This window comes from Lemur catta, chromosome 9 (assembly GCF_020740605.2).
Source record: "Lemur catta isolate mLemCat1 chromosome 9, mLemCat1.pri, whole genome shotgun sequence".
Lineage (NCBI taxonomy): Eukaryota > Metazoa > Chordata > Mammalia > Primates > Lemuridae > Lemur > Lemur catta.
In genome coordinates this window covers 70,270,656-70,294,654 of record NC_059136.1, presented here as the reverse complement: position 1 = coordinate 70,294,654, position 23,999 = coordinate 70,270,656, and the positions used below count along the sequence as shown (strand labels likewise).

The 23,999-nt window shown below is 34.4% G+C and overlaps 1 protein-coding gene and 1 non-coding gene across 14 annotated transcripts in view; one reads left to right on the top strand and one right to left on the bottom strand.

Annotated features, from left to right (window-relative positions):
- Positions 1-17,484, top strand: part of RALYL (RALY RNA binding protein like) — a 644,676-nt gene extending 627,192 nt beyond the window's left edge. For all 13 annotated transcript variants that reach the window (XM_045560943.1, XM_045560945.1, XM_045560938.1 and 10 more), the window contains one exon: positions 16,509-17,484. In XM_045560943.1, coding sequence (XP_045416899.1) covers positions 16,509-16,526 — 18 coding nt within the window. In that variant the 3' untranslated portion in view covers positions 16,527-17,484. The remainder of the gene's footprint in view (positions 1-16,508) is intronic.
- LOC123645496 lies at positions 14,342-14,445 on the bottom strand. Its single transcript, XR_006737609.1, has one exon. It is a non-coding gene; the product is annotated as a small nucleolar RNA U13 (small nucleolar RNA).
- Positions 17,485-23,999: the final 6,515 nt, after the last annotated feature.

Sequence of the window (23,999 nt, the reverse complement as noted above, 5' to 3'; positions counted from 1 at the left end):
CTTTACATAAGTAGGAGATATATTTCAAATAAATATAATGAAAAGATAAAACTATTTTAATTACAAAATATTAAGGAGGCACAAATGTTTTTGTTACATGGATAGCTTTTGTAAAGTTTGAGTCAGGGCTATTAGCATGCCCATCACCCAAATAGTGTTTATTGTACCTGTTAGGTAGGTTTTTGCCCCTCCCTTCCTCCCCCTTCCCACCTTCTTGATTTTCAATGACCTTTACTTCCCTCTGTGCCCATGTGTGCCCGTTGGTTAGTTCCAGCTTATTAGAGAGTACATGTGGTGTTTGTTTTTCCATTTTTGAGATACTTCACTTAGGATAATAGTCTCCAGTTCCATCCAAATTGCTGCAAAAGACATTGATTCATTTCTTTTTATGGCTGAGTAGTACTCTATGGTATAAATATACCACATTTTGTTAATCCACTCATGAATTGATGGACACTTAGATTGGTTCCATATCTTTGCAATTGTGAATTGTGCTGCAATAAACATTTGGGTGCAGGTGTCTTTTGATAAAATGACTTATTTTGCTTTGGGTAGATATCCAGTAGTGGGATTGCTGGATCAAATGGTTGATCTACTTTTATTTAGTTCTTTGATGGGTCTCCATACTGTTTTCCATAGAGGTTGTACTAGTTTGCAGTCCCACAGTGTATAAGCATTCCTTTCTCTATGCATCCATGTGCCAACATCTATTGTTTTTTGACTTTTTGATAATAGCCATTCTGACAGGGTAAGGTGATATCTCATTGTGGTTTTAATTTGCCTTTCCCTGATGATTAGTGATGTTGAGCATTTTTTCATGTTTCTTGGCCATTTGTTTATCTTCTTTTGAAAAACTTCCATTCATGTCTTTTGCCCACTTTTTAATGGGGTTGTTTGGTTTCTTTTTATTTTCCTTGCTGATTTGCTTGGGTTCTTTGTAGATTCTGGATATTAGCCTTTACTGGATGTATAGTTTGCAAATATTTTCTCCCATTCTGTAAGTTGTCTATTTGCTCTGTTGATTATTTCCTTTGCTGTGCAGAAGCTTTTCAATTTAATCAAGTCCCATTTATTTATTTTTGTTGTTGCTTTAATTGCCTTTGGGATCTTAGTCATAAATTCTTTGCCTAGGCTGATATCTAAAGGAATTTTTCCTATATTTTCTTCTAGAATTTTTATGATTTCATGCCTTACATTTAAGTCTTTTATCCATCTTAAATTAATTTTTGTGAGTGGTAATAGATAGGGGTCCTGTTTCATTCTTCTGCATGTGGCTATTCAATTTTCCCAGCACGATTTATTGAATAGGGCTTCTTTTCCCCAGTGTATGTTGTTGAAACAAAACTTTTTTTTAATTTAATTTGATATTTTTGTATGGCAAAAATTCTTGTATTTCTGATCTCCTCTCTCTATTTCTATCTCTTTCTCTCTCTCTCTCATTAAAAAAAACAGACAGTATTAAAGAAATGTTAAGACTAGCACAAACATAAACTTTCTCATTAATGCAGTCCAAAGAACTGGAAGAACACTGAGAAAGACAATGTTCTCACTACATGAGTGAATGTTTATTTTATTTTACATTGACAAATTATAATAGTACATATTTATGGTGTACAAATTGATGTTATGATATACATAATGTGGAATGATTAAATTAAGGTAATTAACATAGCCATCACCTCAAATACTTATCTGTTTTTATGGTAAAAACATTGGAAATTTACTCTCTTAGCAAATTTGAAATATGCAATGCACTGTTATGAGCTATGCTCACCATGCTGTGCAATTGATCTCAAAAAAACATATTCCTCCTGTCTGACTGAAACTTTGTGCCATTTGACAAACACCTCCACATTCTTCCTGCCTCTGACAACGATTCTACTCTGTTTCTGAGTTCAATCGTTTTAGATTTCACATATAAGTGAGAACACGTAGTATTTTTCTTTCCCAGCATGACTTGTTTCACTTAATTAGTATAATGTCCTCTAGGTTTATCCATTTTGATGCAAATGACAGGATTTTCTTCTTTTTTAAGGTTGAATAGTATTCCGTTGTGTATAATGTATGCTGTGTTATGTGTATGTGTGTATGTGCATTTTCTTTACCCTTTTACTCATTGATGGACACTTAGGTCGGTTACCTAACATGGCTACTGTGAATAGTGCTGCAGTAAACATGAGAGTGCAGATAGCTCTTCAGATGTGAGTGGAGATTTTTAATGCATCTGTCCACCTAACAATATCTTGGGCACCTCCATCAGTTTGTGCACTGCCCTGGGAAATAGGGAGCGAGTTGTGCTGATCTGCACTTCATACCTGATGAAATAATGCCTCAGAATGACATTCTGATTGGACATCACCTTCCTGCAGTCATTTTTTTTTTTTTTTGCACAATTTCCTACTTGAAGTTGGCAGAAACTCTGCATGCAAATTTACTTTTTAGATCACATTAGAAGAGTACCCCAAATTTTACAGAATTTGATACCTCTAAATTGATAAAAAATAAAGTAGCATTTTCATGCTGTGCATGAGACCCCAGAGAATCTCAGGAGGCAGATGGCCCACTGGATCTCTGGCCACTGCTGGTCACCAGGAAGCCCTCACTGTGGCTTTCTCTATGACATGGCAAATGATTTCCATCCAAATAGGACATTTCCTTCTCAGACTTCCTCATTTTAGATAGGGAAAGTTTACAGCACAATGAAAAGAACACTCAAAATCATAAATATTTTATACATGTGTTTCTGTAGAACAAGTTGATTCTCCATAGAGAAGCTGCCAGGCTAGCACTCAAATGCTCCTAAGGTAGTTTAATAAATATCTCTTTAGAGGCCTGTTACTGCCTTTCAAATGATGTAAAGTCTTAACAATCCTAGTTGATATCATAGATTTTGTCCAAAGGGAATGGGAAAAAAATCACTCCAGAAATACTGACATATATAATATTAATTTGGCATAAACATTCTGTGCATAGCACAGAAGTAGTTGAACATTAACTGATAAATATAATAGTATGACTATTCAGGCAAAAATGATGTTGATAGCTTAGGCACAATGTAAATTGCTTTAAATGAAATGAGAGTGTATACCACACAATGTGAAAAAGCAAAGGCTGTAGACAAAGCACTGGGTGAGTATCAGGCACTACTGAAGACACCTGTGACTTGAGCAAGTGACTTACCTCTCTGTGCCTCAGTTTTCTTATCTGTAAAATGAGAATAATAATGACACTTTCTTCATTTTCCTTATGAATATTAAATGGAATAAAATAGTTAAGTACTTAAAAGGCGGCTTGACATATAGTAAACGCTCAGTACATGTTAGTTTTTATCCAAATAAGTGAGTCTCAAAGTTTTACCATCAGGGAAAAAGCAGTGACAAAACTATTTAAAGAATTCAGGTATATTAATGAGAAAACTTCAGTTTGGTGTTCTTTAACAATTAACCAACGGGTTCTAATCTCCCATTTTAACAAGAGAATCAGACACTTGTAGCTTGCTTTCAGACTAGATTTTAATAACAGACTGAGGTGCAGAAAAGGCTGTACAGAGGAAGAGACAGTGTGAAGGTAAGAGACACCTAGGGCACACAAGTTATAAAATGCGCCCTTTGCACACTAACATGATGCTTTGGATCAAGAGAAAACATTTTTGGGTAACACTTAACATTGCAATCAAACATGAAGCAGGATGGCGTATGAAGTTACATATGTAAATTCTGAACATGGTAGATGGTTCTATTTGCACTGCAATAGTAAAAAAATAAGAATTTTTTTTTCAAATGGAAACTGGAAATAAAGAAAAAACACAGCTATCAGAGAAAGATCTACTTCATCCACTTTTTTAGTGATGCTATAAAACTCTTGGGCCGTAAGAACTTAACAGCTTAGAAGAAATGATCTAACATCAACAGAGGTACCTAAAACACAGTCACACAAACATTCCATAATTAACTGCAGGGAGAGGTGCCATGTATTATTATATGTAAATAAGACAGCATTCATATTTAAAGATGAAAAGTGTTACCATTAATGATTTCAAATGTTAAGGGTCTTAAAAGGTTATGAAATTAAAAAAAATTATAAGAAATAACTATGAATTCTACACAAAAATTAATGACTTGTCTAAAAATAATTTGAAAATACTCTTTTTTAAATCATGTGCGTAGTTTCTTACCTCGGTACTTTACACCTCATTCCTTTGAAATTTATCTGTGTGCCAAAGAATCTATTTTTGTTCATGTAAAATATTTTTAATGTCATCTGCTTTTAAAAATTGTTCTTAACATCTGCTATGAGAAAAATAATGTGGATTTAAATAGCTTGAAATGTTATGATATTTAGGTGCAAAGTAATAACCGTGAGACAAGGCCCAATTATTCTTAAATTTTACCCAGAATTTTAAATGGTTTCAGCGTTTAAGATGCATTTTATTTTCTGATCTTCATGGGCATGTTTGATCTCCATATGGACTGAATCTAATCAACAAATAGGACATTTTTCTTTGAACCATCTCTGTAAACATGAAGAGAGTAACTACATCTGGAAGTAGCTTGAAAAGTTTAGCCAGAGGGAATGACATCAGCAAGATGGCAGAATGGGAAGTCTCAGGCTTTGTCCCCCAATCTTCCAGAAAGTTTAACAACAATCCATAGACTAGAACATTATTTTGAAAAGTTCAGCCATATAATTAATTTTTTTGCTCTGTGAGGTATGGTATTTTATTATGGTATATAAAATGATAAAGTTGGTTATTTCTTTTTATAAGCCAAATAGGTTCAATCAATGAGACAATTACATTAAAATAGTTAATGACTGTTAGCTATTACTATTACTTTATAGGTAAAGTATAAAAAACACACTGTTTTCTTCTACTATACTCTCACAACACAGAACACTTCTGTGACCAAATGTGTGGGGGCTTTTCCCCACACACCAAGATATTCTCCAGTGGATACCAACTGGGTGTCAATTCAATTCACACTACCTACTTGGAGACAGCATCAGAACCCACAGGTTAAGGATTCAGTCCCACAAACTGCCCTCCACCCATTTCAGATGCTAATACAAGTCCCACGTCATTACCTGTGCTTCCTTTTTTTTTTTTTTCGGATTATTAGCACTTTATTTTTTTTATTACAAAATTTTTAGGGAGGTACAAACATTTGGGTTACATCTATTGCATTTGTACCACCCAAGTCAGAGCCACAAGCATGCCCCTCCCAGACCATTACCTGTGCTTCTGACCTGCTGGATATAAATCAAAGTTCCCATGAACCTGCTCCTTCTGTTCAGTAATTTGCTAGGATGGCTCACAGAATTCAGGGCTTATGTTTACCAGTTTATAATAAAGCACATTATGAAAGATGCAGATGAACAGCCAGATAAAGAGGAACATAGGGTGAGGTTTGGAAAGGTTTCAAGCACAGAAACTTCAGTCCCAGTGGAGCTGTGGTGTGTCATCCTTCCAGCGCATGGATGCTTTCATCAAGTGGGAAGCTCAGCAAACCTCTTGTTCAAGAGTTTCATAGAGCATAATTTCCAGCACCCCTCACCTTCCTAGAGGTCAGTGGAGCTGAAAGTTCCAAGCCTCTAATCACCTGATCTTTCTGGTGACCAACTTCAACTTGAGGCTATCCAGGGACCCCACTCTAAGGCACTTCATTAGCATCAACTCAAGTGAGCACAATGGGTTTGTTATGAATAACAAAATACATTTCTATCCCTTAGGAATTTCCAAGGGGTTTATGAGCTCTGTACAAAAACCAAATATTATAGCAAAAGATGCTCCTGTCACCTCATTCAGGAAATTACAAGAGATTTGGGTGCTCTGTGCTAAGAACCAGGGAGTAAGACACAAAATATATATTTCTTATTATGCAGAAGAAACAAAAATGACACAGAAATCCATTTCCAAAAAAGCATTGTCCATCATCCTCTAAAAAAAAGGTTGATAATGTTTATTTAAAGTTTATTAAAGCTGTGTGCACACATATAAGTAAATATTTGCAATTCTTCTTTGTGACCCAGAATCTAATTCCCTGTACTCTTTCACGTGCCTACATTGTTAGCAGAATAGAAAGGATCTCCAAAACAGTACAGTGCAGATCCCCAAGCTGACTGGCTTGCCCAGCCAGCTCCCTAATACTCACCTGCCAAAACTCTATTAATAAAAATACCGCTCCCAAGACCCAAATGAACGAAATCTGTTTAAATGTAGCTCCCACCGAGGACCCACATTTTCAGCCTAAAGTTTGTTGGGAGAATATGTTAATTGCTGACCTTCACACATGGGGCATCTATTCTGTGCTGTTTATTTCAGATTGAACATTTATTTAATATGACCCTCAAGTAAGGGTAGAATAATGTGATTCTGGGATGGATTTATTTCATCACCTTTAATAGGACCATGGTCAAGTGACTTTCTTTCCTTGTGCCTCAGACTTGCCATTAAGGTGAGCATTTGTAAAATGTAGTAGAAATAATTTATAGTTTGAGATGTATGGTGCAGATGTGGGATATTCATATGTGTTTGTGTGTGTTTGTGCCAAGTAATACCATACATTATTTATTGATCAAATAATCCCAGGTCTAGATGATACAACAGAAAGCTAGGCAAACACAGTGCCCTTTCTCTTTCGCAAAACACACTCTAGCATTCATGGGTCTTGGGGATTACCGAAGTCAAATCCTGATGAACAGATGATGTTATAGCATTCTGTTCAGGCCCACAAAGTGTGATTTATCAGAGGAATTAGAGTATAAAGGCAAAAACCTTTCAAATAATGTTTGTTTTCTGATTTGGGGACAGATTTGTTTATAGAAATCTCGAAGAGAACTCAGTTTATATTGAATTACTTCAATAATTTATTAAATTCAAATGTTAAAATGCCCCAAGGTTTTATTTATTTTGATCCATACCAGTATAATCATATAACAAATACTGTTTCTAAATTCTCTGTTCTCATATAATGAAAAAATGAAAACACAGGTAGGTGAGCTGTTATCCAAAACCTACTTTAAAAAGTAACTTGCAGAGGATATGACACGATCAGTCATATATAAGACAAAGCCCAATTTTCAATTTATTCTGCATATGTTATAATTCTTTAAATTCTTTTATAATCATGGTAATTGAAGGTACTACAAATTCAGAAATATCTTCTGAATCATCTGGGATTCTATTATATCCTGCATAATTTCAGTGTTAAGGGTATTTTGGTAATATTACACAGCTTTAAGACTTAACATTTTTTTAAATTAACTATGTTTCCCAAATATACTGATAAAAAAAAGTTTATAATAGGATAATAGCATAACTATTTTTTAACCTTACTATTTCATTCCCCTTCTCAGATTAATTATACTGTTTTGAAATTGAAGCTATTTTATCATATTCTAATTTTTTGAATGGTGTATACATAAATTTAATTAAATTAAATGAGAATTGTTAAATAACCATGACAACATTTCCCCTAGCCATTCAGAATGATCATTTCAAAGGGCTTTTAAAATTATACCTCTAAAGCTGTCAATTCTAAATCACATTTTTTTGTTAGATATGAAATGATTTTTTAAATATTTCTATTTATGGTGCTAAAATTAATTCCCCAAGGACCTATAGAAAGCAATCAAATGTGTGAAATTTCAATGTTCATAAAATCTTAGCATTAATCAGCATTGGGCTTTTCTCACTGGAATTAACATAAGCAAGTTAGAGTACTGTCCTAAAATTATCATTATTATTTCCAGCACTGAGAGTAACTACTGGTTGTTAGACAGTATATAATTAGTATGAAAAATTAGGAATTGATGCATGATCAAACATAAATCACGTACCAAATAAAACTATTATAATTTATCAATTCAATTAGTTAAATAAGATTTTCAGTGATCCCAAAACACAATTATCATTATCTTCAGAAAGTATCAGAGCATAGTGTGGGAAAAAATAAGAGAAATGTTAATGTGTGTGTAACAGAACATCCAGGTTCTGGTCAATCACATAATTTAGCAATGTGATTCTATTTTTTTTCAGTATTAAATTAATTGAATTTTTACCCAGACATTAGAATAAAATTATGTAGGCCACACTAGATAATTTTCCTCTAAAGTTAATTTTTTTCTTAATCAAATGTAGTTTTATAACATTAAAGGTCTTTTTTAGACAATTGCCAAAAGCAAGTTTTTAATTAAAATGGTTTTGAATTAGTTCAAAACAAGACAAAAAAAAATTTAGGCAGATATGGTACAAATAAGGGAAAAGCAGGTGGAAGGTTATGTGCACATCCTAATATGTTCTCAGTAATTCCATCCCTTTTCTCTCACTCATTATAAGAGTACCAGTGTATTTTCACATCCCAGTAAAGACCATCTGTGCTAAAATTAGAGGTGTACCCAGTGTGCCTCCCTATTGTGCTTCTTTCCACCATTGGACAGAACAGAATATTAGGGAAAGCTCTAGTCTGGGTTTGATGTAGGCAAGACACTCGCTCCTGAGCCAAGAATTAATAATATGAAGATGATTCTCGCCCAACAAACTACCTCACTGGTTTGTAATGAAACGCAAATGAGAATATACATATGGAGTATTTATAAACTTCCACACGCTATACAAATAAGCGTTACTATGACGATTGTGATCCACATCCACAGGCTTAGCCCAGTTCCAGGTTCTAATAACCCAGGTGCAACCTCTAATAATAGAGACTGTGAGATCTCTCTTTGGAGCAAATTAAGAAAGGCTTAGCTAAGTAATTCAGATGTCTCCAACTGTAAGACATTCTTGCTGTAAACTTATTACAGTTGTCCTAGGCTTATTCTAATAACTGGATCCTGCTTTATTCCTGGGAACAAATGTGGTCACAAAAAATAAAGTAATGAATGTCTTATACTTCAGATTCCTGTCTTAATGTTCTGTCTAAAACCAACTCACCTCCCCCTGGAGTTGCTCTCTGTCTCTCTCTCTCTGTCTCTCTCTCTCTGTCTCTCTCTCTCTCTCTCTCTCTCTCTCTGTCTCTCTCTCTCTCGCCATCTATTGCCATTGAAGTATCAGATACTTCAATACCTCTCAAAGTCTGCCTGGCTGTCTGGCACCATACTCTCTAGGTTTGGCTTAATACATAGTTCAGCCATTTAGCTGATTTACACTCAATGTAACAAATTCTTTTCTAACCACGATTATCTACAAATGGAGCAAGCTGCCTTGTGAGGGAAAGAGTTCTCTCTTCAGATAGTCAAGACAAAGCTACCTACTCATCAGCCATGATCACTATGAAGGGCACTGCTGCTTTGGTTGGGAGGTGAGACAAGATCACTCTACAATCCTACATCACCTGCTTAACCATTCTACTACTGTGGTTCTCTGATGCTTCTGGAGTTACAATGGAGAAAACAGTTACATGATTCCTGACATCCTTGTGTCTTACCACACTAAAGCATTATTACTATAATGAGTCCAAAAGAAAAGACACTCTTTGCTTCTTATTTGAAAATTATTTGTGATTTCAATTAAGTGAAACATACTCCAGAAACACAAATGATCTATGTGTCTACATGTCGAAGCTATTACTGCAGTAATGTCTTTGTTAAATATAGCAGTAATTAGACAGAGGAACTGATGTCATTAATTCTGAAAAAGATGGGTTTTTTAAAATAACATATAGTACACCATGTCCCAACCCAAATATCCATAAAGGATATCATAGTTCTAATTATAATTTTTATGTTAGCATATTATGTTCACTTCAGTATCAAAAGCTCTTTATATTGTATCTATAAATCAATCTTATACACTAAACTAAAACATGAATGATGCAAAAGTTTGACAGTTTCTTTGTAATATTTATAGGAAGAGAGTTTATTTGGATTCAGTAAATAAAGTTAAATTATTTTCACATTAGTTTTTTTCTTTTTCCTTTTATTTTTATAATTGTTTTATAATATTGTTTTATGTTTAGCTTCAGTTTTAGGAGATAAATTAAAATATCTTAGCATACCATGTGCAGTAACTTAAATTCTGTGCTACTATTTAAAAAATCATTGATTTTCCTGGTCTATTTATTTTTTGATTTGGTTATGGAATAACAAAACCCACTGCGTTGGATATTTGTGATCTACTATGGTATAAAACCCTGTTATTTTTTGGTCACATTTATTTCATGAGTGTTGTGAAGCAGATAGAAAAATAGGATAAAGACATGAGAATTATTGGGCAGAAAAATGAGTTTGGGTTAGGAATAAGAGGGGGGAAAATAAATTTTAAAAACAGCAAGTGGAATGGAGACAGGATAAAAAGCAGTGAGCATGTCCCAAAGACAGTTTGCCAGTGGAGTCATGAGTTGTCAAGAATCACTATAGATACTGTCAAGAATTAATCCAATTTAAATAAGCTTGGCAGTATTTAGGAGACCTAAACAGAAGAACTTTGCTTTTCTGCAATCAGAGAGGTTCCAAAAAATAAGTATCCAAGCTAGTAAGTTAACCATCTGTGGTCTCAAGGGTACTAACAGAAGACAAGAAACTCCTGAGACAAGGCTTTGCTACTCATGGCAAAAGCAGTAGGAGTATCCGGATAGTTGCACTGGTTCCCTGGGCCCCAAGACACAAATTTGAGATGGGCGGCCAAGCAGAGTCTGCAAGCACAGTACAGTGTACTACAGGAGAGGGGCCTTGAATTTAGCGAATCCAATTTTCTAGCAAGCAGTAAGCAAACCGATTCTTTGTCCAGAGGAAGACAACATATATTTCAGAACTATATGCTACATTCCTGAGATGAGTTACCTCACTTCTCAGAATTGCCAGCAAAAGAAATAATCCTGAGAAGTTTTGCTTTGGGGAGAGAACAGTCAGGGTGCTGTGACATTAGCACACTAGGCAAGGTCTGCAGGAATGCAAGAGGCCCACAGAGAACTGCCTCTCAATAGCAAAATGAAGTGGTTTTCAAAGAGTGGGATGCACAGATCCACATCATTAAGAAAGTTGCTGGAAATGCAATTTCTTTGGTCTCACTTTAGACCTAGCGAGTCAGAAATTCTTGAATCTGAATTTCACAAGGCCACTTGGTGATTCTGAGGCCCACTAAAGTTTGAGAACCAAGAGTGTACTGGTAAGGATTCTTGAAAGTAGTCAGGATTCTGGGTCTAGTGAGGGCTTCCACCAACTTCCTGAACATATTCTCAGCCTATCTGGGCCTTACTATCTTTACCTATAATAGGAGAAATTTATATAATTTCTGATTCTAGTTCCTCAAACTCAGGTGCACTCTTGTGCACCTTAACATATAACTTTGTAAATGTTTCCTGTATTAAAGATCTTAAAATTATATGGCAAATATTGGTAGAGCCAGGAAAGATCAGCTAGCAGGTAGGCAGGTCTGCAGGGTTTCATTACCATCCTCCACAGTGCAGAGTCTGAGGCTAGACTTACAGCTTCACAGAACTTGCTTATCTACTTTAGACAAATGTGAAGAAAGCATTCCAGAATAGGCTGGTATACAAATTCAGATCTGTTTATCAATTTACAGCAGTATCTATAAAAGGGAAACTAGCCTTATATTCTTTGGCTGAAGAATTTTTTTCCAATAGTCAAAGTGCTAGAAATTATAATTAGAAGTTTTCCTTGGAGAGTGTGGATTTAGAACAAGAGTGGACTGTGTGATTGGATGTTCTAAGATTACTAATGTGTCTGTGTCTTCAATAGGAATATACCTCTCATCAGAGGCCAGGTTCACTTCCAAGGCTTGGACACCTTCTCCTATGGGCCGTTCTTAGATGGGCACAATCAAGTTGCCCTCCAAAACTCTCTTATTTTTCTGTACTTTCAGTGCCAAACAAGTTGCTTTCAGATCAGCACATTCTTTCTTTGGCTGAGTCAATAAGCTTCAGTTATGTTCTAGTCAATTCTCAAAGACCTAGAAACCTTCTACCTCTCTTAAGTGACATTGCATAGTCTCTTCTCTGATCATTTAAGTCTTGATTTTAAAGTTAAAATTTCAGAAGACAATCTGAGAGTCTTATATCCAAGGTTCTCATGGGTTACTACACTTTTGTTCTCTCGTGTTTCCTGACTCACCCTCCTGTGCCCTAAATGGCCATGAACTAAGGCACAGAGACTATTCAGCCTCCAAGAACTACATAATTGAGCAGTTGCCTTCATTTGTAGCCATTCCAATATGTTACTACCCATTTTGGTTTTCATTCCATGAAAGTTTTTGTGTTGTGATTCTTTTGGCCTAAAAGTATGATATAATTTTGTCCCCAAGAGTTTTTTTAATAGAAGGTAAATTTTACCTTACAATGAACAATAGATGCTGGGAATTTGTTTGTTATTAAAAAACAGAATCAAATTGTATCTTATTTATAATGAGGGATCATAAAAGCTAAATATATTCATTCACATTATCCATAAATAGTGAATGGCTGAACAATACTCAAGAAATGTGATCAATGATGACAACAAATACAGATAATTCTTGTTCATAAGACTCCACTTTTCTATAAAATATTATGTGGACTGTTTTCGCCACACAGTTTCTTTCACCTTTTTCGTATTTGCTACCCAAATATACAGATTATCTAGATTTCTCTGATTTCTTATTAGTTATAAATCTCAATGAGAAAAAAAGATAACAGAAGACTTTCTGCTACTAAAGAAGTCACAAGACATTTAAAAGTATGATTTTTTTAGTACAGCTGTAAATAAGGTGTATTTATTTTATGTATTATTGTACTTATTTTATTTCAAACAGATTAATGTGTGAGGCTTAAAATTAAATATGCTTGCCCTGTAGATTAATACTATCCTTTTCATCTTTGTCAAAAAGAAGTAAATTGCTTGGTTCGATACAATCCAGTCCCATCTGAGTAGCTCTCTTTGTTGTGTTTCAGAAATGGGAGAGATTGAGAGTTGAAAAAGCATTCATCATTAGGAGAATTTGTTTTAAAAGCATCCAAGCTCCCATACAGCCAGTGGATAAATTACCCACTATTCAAGAGAAGAAGAGCACAATTAGTTTTACTTTATACTAAACCAATCAGCTCCTTAAGTGACTGTCTTTCTTGACAAAAAGACAGCAAGAACAATGTCATCTGTCCCCTTTCTCCCAGGCCATTGCAAGTCAACAGCAAGCCTTTTCTCAGACTACAAGTTCTATGAAAAGCTTTGTAAATATGTTTTGCCTTTGTTTTTAGATAAGGAGAATCATATTCATGACCTGTATCCATATAGTTAGTCTTACCTACTTCACAATGCAAAGTTAATGAAGCTTTTGTTTCATACCAGTGACAGGCAAATGCTTTGAAGCCTTATGGCAAGAAGTAGGACCTTTAATAAATTATTTTTAAACCTACCTTTCTTCTTCCTAGGATAATTATTTTTATGTAATCATTTACAATTAAGGAGGAAAGGAAAGGGTAAGAAAAAATTGTGCTGAGGATAATGAAATATTAAACCTGCAGGTTGTTTTTTTCTACTTAATAAAGTGAATAGTTGCCAAACAACCATTATCTCTTTTGAGACACGCAGGATGGTGTAAGGATATACTAAATTAATGTAGTCTGCCATGACTTAACCTGGAAAATGTAACAATTAGTAAATTTTACATACATAGCTGCTACAAATTATGAAAATGTATTCAGCATTTTCCATTTATAATAAGAAAGCAATCGATGGAGGCCTTGGAGAACAGAGTGCAATTGCAATCATATAAATAGCTTTCTTTCCTTCCTGCACACAAATGCTATCAATCAAAACTAAAAAATTGCAACACATTATTTTTATATATCAGTATCAGTGTATAGGTCAGTTTCATTTTATTTCTTAAATTATTTATTGTCATATTGATAATTGATAACTTTTAGTATGTAAATACAGGTTATATACAAAACTTTCTTTACACTGTGCAAAAAGTGTCATGCCTATTTTGTACAATAAGTTCAAAACTTTGTGCTTTACAGACTATTTGACTCTTCCCATGTGTAAAATCACAGCCTGGAACTACATTAGGAACACATTTGAACAATGTTTTCATGTTTAAAAATGTATATATGTGTGATAGGTATAGAGTATAGATTGGGTAAGGAGGAAAAGAAGGAGGAAAGGAAAGAGGGAGTAGGGGAGAGAAACAAAAAGAGAGAGAAAGAAATAACAGTATCAAACTGTACTTGTGCATTACTCATATTCATGGAAGTTCCTTTTCTAGGAATATAAGGTTTTTTAATGCTTTTGACTGTAGAAAAGACTATTAAAATGTATATTTTATTTATTTTTAGTTAAGTTTGATTTATTGAAGTTTTTTCTTTTTTTGTTTCTTTTCGTCTTTTTCTTTCTTTTTTTTTTTCCTTCATGTCAGACAGGTAATGTGCCCGCATGGTAACAAGGTTCCAGAGAGGCATATCTCACACATGAGCATGAAAATGCATTCATCACACTTAAGAACCATGAAAGGATCTGATTTATTAAAGTTTTAAAATAAAAAGATTAGGCATTTATTATGAGATTATATTTCTAAGTATAGCAAGTTTTACAAAGTATTTCTCAGAGTCCTTTGATCATCCAAGATTAGTTAATTAAATGCATTAAAATATTGTAAACGGATTTGTAAATTTAGTAATATATTTTCTTAGGGTGGGAGCTTGTACCGTGGGTGAGAAAGAATTTTCAACTCAAAGATTAGGATAGGTTTTGAAGCAAAAAGTTTATTTTACTTTCCAAGAGAGGAAAGGGCACAGCATGAAAGAAAGAAGTACCAGCCCTGAGGATAAAACCTTGGGCTTTTATTGGGGTTATAAAGGATAAAAAAAAAAGTAGTTGCTGCAAAATGATAACAGGAGGCTGCTGTGTTTGTTCTTTTTCTCTGCTAGGTTGACATTATCCGTCTCCTCAGAATGTGGTCTGGCAGATGTGGGGGAGGATTATACCCTTTCTTTCTGCTCAGTACTCTTCAAGTGCTATTAAAACAAACTCTAAAGACAACAAGTTAAGCCATAGGTGGTTAAGCAAACAAAGGGGCATTGTATGTAGAGATTTTTTTTTTCCTCTCTTAGATGGTTTATTAGTAATGTTGTCCTTTCATATTTGATATCTTGTTTTTAAGTACTTCATTTGTCTGGTTTAACAAAAATGTCCCTCTGAGAATGAAAAATTTCTTGAAATCTAATAAATTAAATGTATCAATATGAGGACCCAACGTTTTCTTAGACTTTCCAATATCATGCACAAACATAGTAAGATTTCAAATCATAAAGCTGAAATCCTGTGTCTCAATCAGTTTTTTAATGATATATTCTAAAGTAAAATCACAAGACTGTCACTTTAGTAAGCTATGTTCTCTTACATAACAAAAGAACTTAAGGTACCAAATGCTTGCAGATTTTTTTCTTAACACAAAAATAGTACTATGGCTTTTGTTCTTTTAAATATTTTATATTTAATTTTAAATGTTCCTAGAATTAAAAGGTATACTCGCTAAAGAGGACAGTGTCCCTGTTAACTGAAATTATTTAAATATATGTATTTATGTATGTGAAAGATGCCAAGCATGAAGAAAGAGAAATTATTACTCAGATTCACTGAGTTCCTTTCAATCAGGAATCCTGGCCAGGCACAAGATCTGGGCCGCAGACATCCAGAGCCATCCTCACCACCTACCTGCCATTCAGTCTCTCATAATCTTTATATCATGGATTTCAAAACTTTAATAAAAGGTCAAGTTACCTAATTCTCTGTCTATTCATAGGAAATTAACATGTCTCATCCATGTACATAATTTTGCCATCTGATGGGATAACAATAGGTGTAACTATATTTCCCATCTAAATAGAAGGGTCTGGAATGTGATGGGACTCTAATATAAATAAATGAGTTTTCCTGTTGATGGACTCCTGCATTATTTTATCTTCATATTCATGTTCATATTTCTGTTCTTAATTCAATTCTTCAGCCAATTGAATTTTGTCTTGTATATGATGTTTCAGACTCATGATTGCACCATGAAGTCTTCCACATTTCTTACTTACTTCTTTTACAGCCACGATTGTATAACTCTGGTCATATCTGTATTGGTTTTTTTCTCCTAACCCAGATGCACAAGGCTTAGGACTGCACTGTTGAAAGTCTCTTAGAAGGGGAAAAATATCCTAGGCTCACTCACTCTTGTTAGGGGCAGCAAAGATTCATGAGCAATTCAAATCTCTTTACCTAGGCTAGAACTTCAGTTGGTACCCCTCTGACTTGGACAAGAGCTCAAGTTGAAAAATAATTGCTGATCTCAGCCACTGAATTAGCTGGATTAAAAAGCATCATAGCATGCTATAAATGTAAATAATTTTAGAGTTGCCTAGAACAAAGGATTTAAGAACCTACCATCAAAAATATTTGTCCTAAATTTCTAACATTTCCTTTATCCTTTTCCTGATTTAACCTTAAAATCTAACTTACATCTAGCTTATCTATGCTATGAACAATGAAACACAAATCTCTGTATTTTAACATATTTTTTTTTGTTTTCTCAGTTTCTACAGATAAAGTGATCTGAAGTAATGTGTGATGCCACAAAGCTGAAAAGAGAAACTGTGACAACCCCCAGAAATGTGAAAGGAGGTTTCTTACTGGATAGCAGCATCTTTGGTTCAATTTATATAAAAACCCAAATAAATAAAATGGACAGTATTGCTCAATTTTAGAAATTCCATTTCTTCTATGTTCTAAGCTGTACAATTGTCAGGTTTTTATGGTTTAAATTGTAAATGTGTTTTCCCCTTTGCTAATTATGTTTTTTTTTAAGTCTTAAAATGTGAAAGACATTTATGAATGGTAAGGGAGACACTATATACAAATGTATATTTGTAAAAGCTATTTTTATGATTAGCATGTTTCACTGTTGATCATATATTAAGTCAGGTGATACTGCAGTTCTATGTTTAAAGCTTATTTCCAACAATGTCATGTAAGAGAAGACACATCTTATGCTAGTTTTTATAATTTATTTTTAATTTATAGTTTAAAGTATTTCAGAGCGTAAGGATAAAATACTTGAAAGAGTTATATTTCTGCCCTCTATAAGCACCATTTTTATTAATAAAGAATGCAGATATTTCAGATATGTTACAATAGTTAAAGGACTGTTGGTTTGACCTGTGATTAAGTTGAGCATGCTCCACTCTACTGAGCTAAAGTGATCCAATTATTACCTAATACTTCAGTCTGGGTGGGAGATTCCTTGGACAAGTTTTAATGCTCTTGTAGGTGAGAAGTAGATTGCCAAGGAAAAGATTGTCTTGTCTTTGGATCCAAAAGTTTAAATTAGTGCATACATCACTTCATTTCCTCTCCTATTCCTAGGAATTCTCCACTCCCAAGTATTGCAAGTGTTTTCCAGATGCTCTTAGCTGTTGTCTTGTGCTGTCGAAATGGAAGAAACCATCTTCACAGGCTGTAGGAGAATTCAGCATATAATTTCTTAATAAATACTGTTTCTTTTGAAACAAAGTTGGTGGTATCATTCCTTTGGAGTACACTTAGTTTTAATATTCAATTTGAACTTTTTCACTGTAATGCCACAAAATCAATACAATAATGAAAGTAGCATAACTTTACTAAAGTGTATATTATATGTTCTACATGCTCACACTCTTCCCAGAGCAACCTATATTCTGCAACATATTTATTTGCCATGTAAAAGAAAACCAGATGGCCTTTAATCCTTGACAAAAGTAACACTCCAGTTTACATTTCCAGAAGGTATATTTTTCCTTCAAATACAGAATTTTAAGAAAATGTTTCAGTATAGAAAACAAAACTACTTTGTCAGGAGGTATTAATATTTATGTTCTGCCAGATTAAAATTCTGTAGCTAAATGACTCCAAGCTCCTCGTTGAAGAGCAGAGAGACGTGTAATTGTCACCAAGAACACTTAGTGGGATAAAGCCCTTCCTCCTTCAAAGAAATTGAAGAGAGTCTAAAATCACCTTGGTATGTTTTCCCTTAATTTTCTATTTAATTTCTTTAAGGTAATTTATCCTATCTTTGTCTTTCAAATATAAGCTAATGAAAAATCATACAATTTCATCCAACAATGTGTATCAAAAACTAAAATTCTGAGAAAAAAAAGAATTACAACTCTGTCATTAAAGAAAATAAATAAACTACATTTTACTATTTAAAGTCTTTAGAAACTTGCACAATAGAACCTAGGATTTGAATCAAGAAGGTACTTCCCTTTTTAGGGAATGCAAAAACTATAGTGTGGTACACTGTCACCTATTTTTGATGGCCATAATGGGTATGGAAGGATTTGTGATTGTCAGTGACTGGACTCTGAAACTGAAAAGAACCTGTATATGGTTCTCTATGGGAATAAAACCAGCATAGTGATTTCTTGGATTGATGCCAAATAGATAAATTTGCTGGGAATAATCCAATGTTCCAGAGAGAAGTGTTGGTGGCACTATGTATTTGGAAATTATATATGTTAATATTTTTCCCAATTTGTCATTTGTCCTCACAGTATTCAATAAATAGTGTGATATTTATAATCCAGCATTATCATAAATTATTGAGAGTATCATACTTTCCCTGATGGTCATTAACTATTCTCAAAATAAGATGAATAATTAAAATGTATAAAAAAAAATTCCTTGTTATTGGACTTAATTTTCTCCACATAGGCCTTGAAGTATGAAACCATGGGTCCTTCCCTTTATTTACTACTAATTCCTGGTGTAAGAATTTCTTTTGATGACAAAAATGGAAGAAAATATATACCAAATCAACAAACAGTATAGATGATTTGGGATTATAAACCCTGATGGCTTAGTTTAACAATTTAAAGCTTTGAAGGGCTGATGAGGGGCATGTGAACTTCTTCCAACTCCAAATAATGCCAGTCTCATAAAACAATGCTAAGGAAAAACAAAAAGGAGCATCACTCACTGCATTCAATTCAAGAATAATGTGGGAAATTAGGCCCACTGCTTGATGTTAGGTAAACTGGTCACTTGGGCAATCTGAAAAGGGAAAATACCAATTTTGCTTCCATCTTCTTCCTCAAAAGAATAGTTGGCCACACAGAAATGCACAACCAAATGAATTAAGGTAGAAATGAAGCAGATGATAGGCCAAGAAGAAACACTTTTAAATCAGTTAAAAGTTCAGAGGACAGAAGTCACAAATGTGAATCCCTACAAAGGCCTGATAAGAAATATAAATGAAAGAGACAGCCCTGAAGTTAGCAGACATAAAATGCAACTCTGCTGATAAGGAGACAACCATCTCTCAGGTCTGGCTGGCTACCTGATTCACAAATGCAGACCTGGACTGGTCAGGTTTCCTGATTTTTCAAGAGAAAGTAGACATTCTGAGTTCAAAATCAGATATTCTATTTTGTATCTTTTGTTTTATTCTAATGTGAATGTGAAGGTGAATCAAGGCATATCTGTGATTTACATCCAGAATTCACTAGTTGTAAAACAAACACACAGAAAATAATAATAATGAGAAACAACAAAGCCAGGATTACTCTGGTGAGAAAGAGAACTGAGAATCTGGGAAAGAAAATAAGGGTATTCAACAGCATCTGTAATATTTCATTTATTAGGAAAAATATTTGAATCAAATATGGCAAAATGTTAAGATTTGATTGACACTCATGGTCATTGTATTTCCTCTATGTTGTTTTCTTGGCTTTAAGTACTTCATAATAATAAAAGGATGTTATTTATTTCTCACTGTTTATATATAGATTTAGATGTACATATTCATGATATAGAGGTGTGGGTGATATTTGGCACAGATAACTACATAGCTAGCTATAGATAAAGGTGGTGATTTAGATCTTGGATCCACATTAGCAGTCCACGAATTTGGGATCTACCTTTCCTGGAGATATTTAGATTCCTAGAAAACAATATGACCTACAGAAAGAAATGCACTACTCTAATATTCAAAACCATTCTTACAGAGGAAGAATTTGCAAGTGAGTTTATTTTTTGTTGTTGAAAAACCTTCCTATCAACACTTGAGATATCTGGAAACTCTCTAGAAATATAAATATGGTTCAAGAATTTGGGGTGCCTAAACATGAGAAATCATCCACATTGTTTATCTACTACACTTGTAAGGGTAAGGGCTATGTCTTCTCTATCTTTGCACTCTGTACAAATGGCACCTTGGACATGACATATCATTTCTCCATAAATATTAATTAATTAAATGAAACAGGATATATTTTGGGGTTTTGCTTTATTATAAAAATAACAAAAGCTATAATTTATTGAACAATTACTATGTGCTGGGCTCTGTGGCAATGGCTTCAAATGCATTATCACTAATGCACATAGGAAAACTTCATGGCAGGTATTGTTTTCCCCAATGTACAGGTAAAGAAAGCGGATTATTTGTTCATTCATCAATTTTTTATTGAGTACCAACTCTTTGACAAGCACTGTTCCCAGCAATAGGGATCCAGCAATAAATAATGAAGGCTGTAATTTCTGCCCTTGAAAAGCTTGTACTCTTCTGGGCGAAGACATAGAATGAGCCAACAAACATACAAATGTACAGTATTGCAGATGGTAATGACAACAAACACAGAGGAGAAAACACAGTAGGAAAGGAAAGAAGGACTGATGAGGGTTTAAATGGATGTTTTAAATAGGCTGGTCATGGACGTTTCTGTAGTAAGGTGGCATTTGGGCAAAGATGCAAGCAGAGGAGAGGGTGAGCTGTGTGGCCATTTATAAGAAAAGTGTCCTGAACAGAGGGAACAGCAAGCAAATGCCCTAGAGCAGGAATACACTTGGTGTGTTCAGGAACAGCAAGGCCTGTGGTTGGATTGGAATAAATGAGAGAAAGAAAAGTAAGAGATGAGGCCAAAGAAAAGCCAGGATTCCAGATCTCAGTGTGTTAGGAGTGGTTCAGAATTCATTGGCTTTTCTTTTGCCTTGGAAGGGAAAGCAGCAGCAGCTTTTGAGCAGACGAATGATATGATCTCACTTAAGGGTTAAAAGGATTATTTGGGCTAAGTGGAGAATAGCCTATAGAAATCAAAAGAATTCAGAAATCCCTAGCTTCTAGGTTGGGAAATCACAATGTGAGCATGGGCTAGACTGGTGATCAGAGCAGAGAAGCACATTCGTTTATTCACCAAATATTTGTTGAGCCCTTCCTCTATTCCATATGGGTATTTGACAATGGGCGTGCAGTGGTGAATACAAAGACATTCCCGTATCTCAAAGCACTTAGACTGGTGAACAATATTGGGAAATAGCTTAATAAAGATGGAAAGACTAGATATTTTTAAATGATATTGCAAATTAAAAAGAATACTGGGCCAGGTGCAGTGGCTCACGTCTGTAATCTGAGCACTCTGGGAAGCCAAGGTGGGAGGATCAGTTGAGTTCAGGAGTTCAAGACCAGCCTGAGCAAGAGCGAGACCTCGTCACTACTAAAAATAGGAAAATTATCCAGGCATCATGGCATGCACCTGTAGTCTCAGCTACTCAGGAGGCTAAGGCAGGAGGAACACTTGAGCCTAGGAGTTTGAGATTGCTGTAAACTATGATGATGTCACTGCACTCTACTCAGGACAACAGAGCGAGATTCTGCCTCAAAAAAAAAAGAACACTGCCAAAGTCCTGCTCCTCACAACTCTGATGAAAATGGATAGAGAAGTATTCTTTTAATTACCTTTACTCAATTGACTGAAACAGAGCAGCATAAGTGCCCGAACCTATAGAGGGCAAGGCTTGGATTCACCACAACTTTTTACCCTTATTCCATAAACTAGTTGTATATTGAAGAAAATATAGCTCCCCCAAACACAAGGGAATTCTCTTCCAAGTTAGCATATACCACATTTTGTTGCTTCTACCCCATATACAACTTGAATCCATCTACTTTTCTTAATATTATATCAAATATTACACAAATCACCCCCTAATTTATCTCCTTGTTTCCACTCTACCTGTAGCTCCAACCTAAGAGTCATCTTTTCAAAATGTTAATGTAAAATTTAAATTGCCACATGTTTATTTGAAAACTTAACAGCAGCCCAGTGCTAAATCCAAAGAGTAAATCCAAAGCCCTTGTCATTGCCCATAAGGCTCTGAATGTCTCGCCCTGCTGACTTCTCCTACCTCTTCGGCCCTTTCCTTGAATTTATAGGACTCTTTTGCACCTTAGGCCTTTGCCTCTGTTAATCCGATATCTAGAATGCCTTTGCTCCATCTCTTCATAAGGCCACCATGAACTCATTTATCAGTTCCTGGATTAAGAGTTAATACCATTCTGAAGTAGATCTTCCCCACCCTCTGCTCCGACCCCATCGTTCTTCATGAAAACACCTTGATTTCTTGTGTCATGGAGCTTTCTGATTTATAATTTATGTACTTATTTATCACTGTACTTCCTGTCTTTCTGATTAAATTATAAGTCTTAAGAAAACTGAGGTTTTAGTCCGTTTCCTTCATCATCCAGCACCTAGCTCAGTGCCTTACATGTACTAGGAAAGCAATAATAATATCAATGAAATTTGTATTTTAATGAAACTCTTACTCTAAAGTCTATTTGGACAAGTAGTAATTAAAATAAATAAAAGTAATAACATATGAAAGAATTAAAAACAATGAAGGAAGGAGAATATCCCATTCCATTACACTAATGATTAAACCAGAAAGTTAAAAACTTAAAGAAAAAAGAAGAAAATGAAGAAGAATATCAGATCTTTGAACAGAATGGATTGCTTCGGAAATATCTCTTTATATATAAGAAAATATTTAATGAAAGCATTTCTGAAATACTTAAATAATATTATATCTAGTACTTTTATTAAATATCACCTCAATGAAAATGGTATAATATTTAATAAATAAATCTGGGACAATTATTCAGATACTTTTTAAAAATATATAAAATGTAATACCACTCCTTATGTTACATATAATAAATGAAAGATTTATTTTTAGAGTTGATATTTTAATCAAACTTTAAAAATACCTTGTCTAAGATCATAACTAACACTAGACAAAGAGCTTTCTGTGCATAAAAGCAATAAGAATTCACACGGGAAGATTTTATTACAAAAGATTTTAATGTCTACACATCAATAGTATCAAACAAACAAACCTCAAGTTTAAAACTTTTAAGATTAATAACCTTAATTTATAAAAAGATCAAAATGATAAAAAAGAAAACCTTCCAGCACATCAATAGATACCTGCACAGACAGCATACATAGACAATTTGTATAACCTGATACTCTGTCTTTGTTGAACACCAGCTAGAGACAATGATGTTGTTTAAGGTCACCAGGATACTGATCTCTCCTGGAAGAGATTATAGCCTTGCTAATGATGTATTATATTTGGCTCAGGAAACAGAAGAGCTGGATATTTGTCTCGATAATCTTATAGAAAAGTTGTTAGTGTAGATTCTTTAGGAGTGGTGATGTAATCCTGAGTATAACAGAAATTGGTGAAATGATAAGTCCACTTCTCTCTCACCTCTGAGAAAACCCTACAATCATCAGTGAGTCCCACAAGAGATGAGGATTAATGAGAAAGTTGCATAGAGATACAATGCATCTGCTTCTTCTCTATGTTGCCATCTCTTTCTGATAAATTCTGCATCCTTGGCCAGATTGGGCCTTTATAGCACTATATTTATGGGATCTCTTTTGATTAATCCATAATGCAATTGCAATACTGCAATGACTAAGCAGCTAATAAACATATGATTGCAAATGAAAGTAACATTGAGCTTCTATGTTATGGCTATTAAAATAGCAAATAATAAAGTATAATAATATTCAACTATGAATGTTTAGGATGCAGTGGGTTAAGCTCTGAATTCTTATTATATTTAAGCACTCCCATAAAATGTTAGTGGGAGTATTAATTGGCAAACTTTCTGGAAATGAATTTGACAATATATTTCAGTATGTTTCAAGAGCATTAACAAATGGTTTAGTCATTGCTGCCTCAGTGCCATGCTGGCCCCAGTGACA